Below are 6,000 nucleotides of genomic sequence, written 5' to 3'. Positions count from 1 at the left end.
ATATTTGACATTTTTATTTTAGGCTGCAAAAACAAAAACGAGCAAACAAACAACAAAAAACTTGAAATAGGCTTGTCAAATGATGTAAATTCATCCTTTCCAGGGAAGCAGAAGGTAGACCCTACCACAAAGAAAAGATGCTTAGTTAATGGAGGTTAAATTTAAAAAGTACAGTTAAAATAAAAATAATGAGACTTAACTTCTGAAAATACTAGGTTTTATTCACCTCCCTGTGGTAACCAATAACCATACTATTAGTTAGCAAGATTTCTTTATAGTAACTGTCACCTGAAATACAAAAATCCATTAACAATCTAAGTTATCAGGTGTGGTCTTACTGGAAATTCTTAACCATATACTTGTCTTGACAAGTGTTGTTTTTTAAATGATGAATTGTCTTAGTATAAGTCACTGTATTTCTGTAACAAAGTAATGAAAGGCACAGCTAGTGCAAGCGAACTTAAACCCATTCAACTACCCGCTGAAAAAATACTTTGGTTCTTCAGGAAAAAAATTAGCAAGACAAAAAATCTGGTTCATTTCACAGTTCTGTTCATTTTCATAACTGTAATCTAATAGTTACAAGATAAAAATACTCCAGGAAGAACCAAATATGTAGCAATGAACAAACATGCGTGAGAGAATTTGTGCATTCAATGTATCTGGCAGAAAAACTAGTTAAAATGCTAAGTAGAACAAATTTGGTCTTTAAAATATCAGTTCCTTTCCTTTAAAAAAAAAAAAGTCTACCAAGAAAATACAAAAACATAAGGCTGTAAGTAAATAATAGTTGTGTTTAGGCTATTACAGTGCAGGTTATCCTCAAGGCCACATACATCCTGCTTCACTGCTGCTTGCACTCTGCTGGGTTTTGATCCTTCTGTTAAAGGAAAACAACAAGTCAATCTATGTTTTTCTACCTGCTTCAGTTTATTTTTCAATAGTAGTTAACTATCTTAATTATCATATTATCTCACTGTTCTGTCAAAATTTCTGCCAAATTTTAAAAAATAAATGATGGCAAATTATTTATTCAAATATTACCAAGTCACATATTTAAGAAAAAAAAATGTCATGAAGAACATAGGGGTAAGACAGGAATAAAGACACAGACCTACTAGAGAATGGACTTGAGGATATGGGGAGGGAGAAGGGTAAGCTGTGACAAAGTGAAAGAGCGGCATGGACATATATACACTACCAAACGTAAGGTAGATAGATAGTGGGAAGCAGCCGCAGAGCACAGGGAGATCAGCTCGGTGCTTTGTGACCGCCTGGAGGGGTGGGATAGGGAGGGTGGGAGGGAGACGCAATAGGGAGGGTGGGAGGGAGACGCAAAAGGGAGGGGATATGGGAACATATGTATATGTGTAACTGATTAAATTTGTTATAAAGCAAAAAAAAAAAAAAAAAAAAAAAATTACCATGTCACAAAAATGCTAAAAAATAAAAGCCCCAATTTTACATCGTAGAATGAACTCCATAAAGTGAACACATTAAGCTATCATCTTAAAATAGCCAAGCAATTTGTTAAGTCATATTACCAATTATTTTTGCCTTTTAATAGACCAGTTATTCTAAAATACTAATTCCATTTATACTTAGCCGTTAACACCAATTCATACCTATTAGAGTATTTGATTTTTTTAACTACCCTCTGTTACCTGCTCACTAGGTTCAAGTATCTTCTGGGTATTTTTACAGCATAAGCAAATGAATAAATACATTAAAGAGAAACCAGAAGTTCCAAATGAACTCTGATAACATACTAAGCATTCTGTGGGAGATAAAGTCCATAGGACAACTTCCCAGGAATAAGAAACTGGGACTCTCAGGTATGGAGCAAAGAGATGACTGGGAGGACCTAAGAGTATTGCTCCCCCACTCCTGTGCACTCCTGCATTCAGATGATTTAAAAACTGACCTATGTTTATAAGCTTTCCTTTGGGGAGAAAACCACCTAAAGAATACAAGCAACCATAAGTAATGTTAAGTGCTTCTAAAAAAAATTTTTTTAAATGCCCAAGATAACGTGCCATTAAAATAGAACCCAGGATTATTTCGCCTGAAACTAGGAAAAATGAAGGTCAGAACCAAGAATATACGTTTCTTAGGAAAGGTGCATTGAAATTACGTGCACTATTGAAATGCCAGTGGGGAGCGGTTTATTCAAGACCTTAATAGACTAAAGTACACTTTCCATTCAGAACCACGACCTCGTACCTACCCTGCCTTCAAGTTAACCGACAGCAGCAGTGATCTGCTCACCTTTGGGTCACAGTCTGGATCGTTGTCCTCGTCGCCTTCCTCTTCCCCTTCCTATATCAAAGTTCAAAACGCATCCATGAAGCAGGTACGTAAGAGGGAGAAACGGCTCATAAGGTAGGGAGAATGCAATACAAGTTACTCTACAAGTCAACAGAGTTTCATGATTACAGAGTTTGGTGACAATGCAATTTAATTTGAAAGCTTCTAATATGAAAGATTCCCCAACACAACTTGAGATCCAGACAGGTTTTATTGACAAGGTTTACTGCAGCCAACGTTGGAAAAGTTTGCTGCAGCTTTTGACTTCTTCAAAGAGCTGATAACCCTGCAGCAGAACAGAATTATTTGAAATAAAAAAAATGTTCTGAGTTTTGCAATTTATTTATTGAAACCTCATACATACATTGTTTGGCTGTAGAATTCTAAAACCATATTTTTTTCCAAAAACGTTTTTATCCCGTATCACAGAGTAATGATTTATAGCAAAGGAATACATAAGTCACTCAATTTGCTTCTCAATGTGTTAAACAGAATTATTTGCTCATTTGGTAAACATTACCTCATCCGCTTCTTCACCTTCTTCATCATACTAAAAAAGGGAAAAAAGGAGACATTTGAATGACGCTAACAAACATCTGAAAGTAGCATTTAGTTAATATCCACCATTGTATCCCCTAATATCTAAAGAGCGGAAAAAATACATTCCCTACCGTGACTGATTATAAATTAAAACAAGGACAATAGCTTCAGCAATCACCCAGCTCAGTGCCATTATCTAAACCTGACACTTTAAAAAATTAAAATAAAGAACACAGTACAATCATGGATGAAGTAGGATCAGATAACTATGACTGTAAATATTACTTGCCTGTACAAAAAGGACCTAAAGGCTATATGAATGATTGCCATTTAACAAGAAAGATATACAAAATATTTGAGAGCAGCCTAATTTTACCTTAATTGTTACTTAATATTCCTATGGATAAAAACTCCATGCTTCCTAATAAAGATTTTTATCAGTAGTAGAAAATGTACAACGTTACGTTTTGTTTGGTCAAAGATGTGTAATGGATTTACAACACTAACCCAACATAGTAAAGTTTTACTACTTCAGAGAAAGTAGCCTTCCTAATAGCAGGAAAATAAAAACTACAATAAATGAACCCAAAGATCCTAAAAGGATCTACTTAATTCAAGGAAGTTATCTAAAAGGACATAAGTAATCAGCCTAATTTTGAATTATTCTGTATTGTTTTTTAACAATTGCATCTATTCATTAAACGTCTCACTGATTCTATCACACCCTCACCAAACGATTTCACTGCTGGATTCAAATTCACTCACATCATCATCATCATCTTCAATAGCTTCTCCAGTAAAGTATAACACTGATCTTGGGATTATGCGCTCACGTAAAAAGTGACCAATTTCAAAGTCCGCAGCAAGGATAGCTTCAGCATCATCATCCTGTTAAAGAAAAATAAAAGCACAGAATTTAATAACTTATTTAATTTGGCATATGCGAGACTTGGATTTAAATCATATGCAGAAATTCTCAACTTCACTTTTAACTTTAAACTTCTAAAATTATCTTACATGTGCATGATTAAATAGTCTCTACATATGCCCTAGGTTTACAGGTTTTTAATAAAAAGAAAATAAGTTAGCAGGCCAGTATACATACTGGTTATTGCTTAAGTTTTCTCTAGCTTAATAGTTACAAAAGCAACTTTGCCATATGACTACAACTTTCTTTTTAAAATATTAATTACTGAAAACACCAACCGGAATAACAGTTAAGAAAGAATCTCAGGCTTTTCTAAATAACATTATGTATATGGCACGTAAGACCAGAGAAGATCATTTCACACTTCCTAAAAGACAGTATCCAAGCGTCTGTGTAATGCCAAATGAGATGTCGTCCTACTTGATAAAGACTAAGTCAATCTAAGATTTCTACTTAATGGCAAAGTACAGCACAGAAATGCTGTTGTTATTATTCAAAATTAAAATCATTCCATGATACTAAAGTTCTAGTTCTGTGATACTAAACACTAACTATTCTGTGAATTCCTGAATGTTTATTTTGACTCACTAACATAATCCACTCTAACAACAACAACAATAAAACACCGAAGGGTCATGGGGGAAAACTCTGAAGGAAAGAATTCTCATCACAGGCAGAGGTGTTCTATCCATAACTCAAGACTGTTTTGCTACCATCAGTATTTTGTAACAGACTTAAGCCAAATTCAAAACAGACCTAGCCTACCTTGCCTGTGTAGATTTCTTTAAGGCTGTTCCTCATTCCTGGCTGTGTGCTAGGCACATTTCACAGTTTTCGGCTATATGACCACATATATAAAACCAAATTTCCACCGGAATAAGAACCACACACAGAACTCTAAGTACAATGTGGTTAGTGTTTAGTAAATAGTATAAATGATTTAATACATTCTATTTTCAATAAGGAAGAAAACTAGTCTTGAAAACTTGAATCCCTCACAGCAGTATTTGCAAGTCTCAGAAGAAAGGACTATCTTTAGCCTTTCACCATTTCTCAGTAGAGGCACCAAAAGCATTTTAAATGGAGTAATTTTTCACATGCGTAAAGGTCTTCCTCTATGCACTGCAAGCCTCAGAACAAAATACTAGTAGCAACTATCCTACTCCCTACATTTAAGAACCAGTCCTTTAATTTCATACTTAGTAAACAATTCAACAAATAAATAACAATTCAGCTTACCAGATCTCCACTCTCAGGAACTGCAAAATTGAGAAAAGAAATTCAAATGAATAAAAAGTAAACAAAGCTTACAATAAAACAACCATAAATACCCAAAGTAAAACACTATTTACCTTCAGGAGGGGCAAAAAAATTAAAGAAAGAGTCATTAGAAACTGTTTTGGTCACAGTACGAACTGTCCCACGTCCCTTGTGTTTCTGCTTCTTCTTAATGGTTTTCAAAGTGACATTCTTCCCTTTTTTCCAATCTATCTGGCACCTTCCAAAACAAAGGGGAGAGATGGTCTATCACAATTAACACATTACTTTCAATTGCTAGGAAAGCTGAGATTTTTCTAATTAAATGGTCTATTTAATTTCAAATTTAGAGGGGAAATTTGTGCTGCCTTTTGTAGCAGTACAAAGAGAAAATTTTTATTTCTAAACAAACTTTTTCAATAAATATATTTACAATTACCACAAACTCACAATATAATAAATTTAAATGTACACTCCTTTGGAAAAATATCTGTAATAGTCTATGGAGAAGTCTAGGAAAATGAATAAGCCGTTCTCAGAAAACATTTTACTGAAATGTTTGGAGATAAATATGTATGTACGTACTAAGCAGACACACAGAAAATACCAAATATCACAAATCATAAGTAAAGCAAAAACAGATATAACATTCTGTTAAAGTAATAAAATTAAACTTACCCTGTACAACCCATAATTTCTGGTCCATCAAAAGAAAAAGGATCAGAATCATCGGGTTCTGACCTCATTCTATATGTCTTTGTCAACACTTCATTTGTGAAATATTCATTGGGTTCAAAGTGAAATTCTAAGACAAAACTCTTAAAAAAAAGAAAAAGCATAAAAAGTAATTAAATTCCTACATGATAAATCTCAATGCTTCAGTAAATAAAACTTAATCTATGATTTTTATAAACATATAAAACCTTAAGTGACAAAGTCCTACTCTGGGAAAGAAAGGGTCAGATAAA

General features: G+C 33.9%; 1 protein-coding gene and 1 long non-coding RNA gene across 2 annotated transcripts in view; one reads left to right on the top strand and one right to left on the bottom strand.

The window, feature by feature from the left end:
• Positions 1 to 200: 200 nt before the first annotated feature.
• NAP1L1 (nucleosome assembly protein 1 like 1) overlaps positions 201 to 6,000 on the bottom strand; it is a 32,020-nt gene continuing 26,220 nt past the window's right edge. Inside the window, exons 9-15 of the mRNA XM_081247866.1 lie at positions 5,711 to 5,850; positions 5,128 to 5,273; positions 5,015 to 5,034; positions 3,613 to 3,735; positions 2,828 to 2,857; positions 2,269 to 2,319; positions 201 to 880 (exon numbers count right to left, since the gene is read on the bottom strand). Of these exons, the coding sequence (XP_081103992.1) occupies positions 845 to 880; positions 2,269 to 2,319; positions 2,828 to 2,857; positions 3,613 to 3,735; positions 5,015 to 5,034; positions 5,128 to 5,273; positions 5,711 to 5,850 (546 nt within the window). The 3' untranslated portion in view covers positions 201 to 844. The remainder of the gene's footprint in view (positions 881 to 2,268; positions 2,320 to 2,827; positions 2,858 to 3,612; positions 3,736 to 5,014; positions 5,035 to 5,127; positions 5,274 to 5,710; positions 5,851 to 6,000) is intronic.
• Positions 1,316 to 6,000, top strand: part of LOC308624552 — a 102,907-nt gene continuing 98,222 nt past the window's right edge. The window contains exon 1 of the long non-coding RNA XR_014016980.1: positions 1,316 to 1,386. This is a non-coding gene — a long non-coding RNA (uncharacterized lncRNA). The remainder of the gene's footprint in view (positions 1,387 to 6,000) is intronic.

The sequence above is a fragment of the Mesoplodon bidens genome, assembly GCF_964165515.1.
Source record: "Mesoplodon bidens genome assembly, chromosome: 11".
Lineage (NCBI taxonomy): Eukaryota > Metazoa > Chordata > Mammalia > Artiodactyla > Ziphiidae > Mesoplodon > Mesoplodon bidens.
This window is presented reverse-complemented; position numbering and strand designations above follow the sequence as displayed.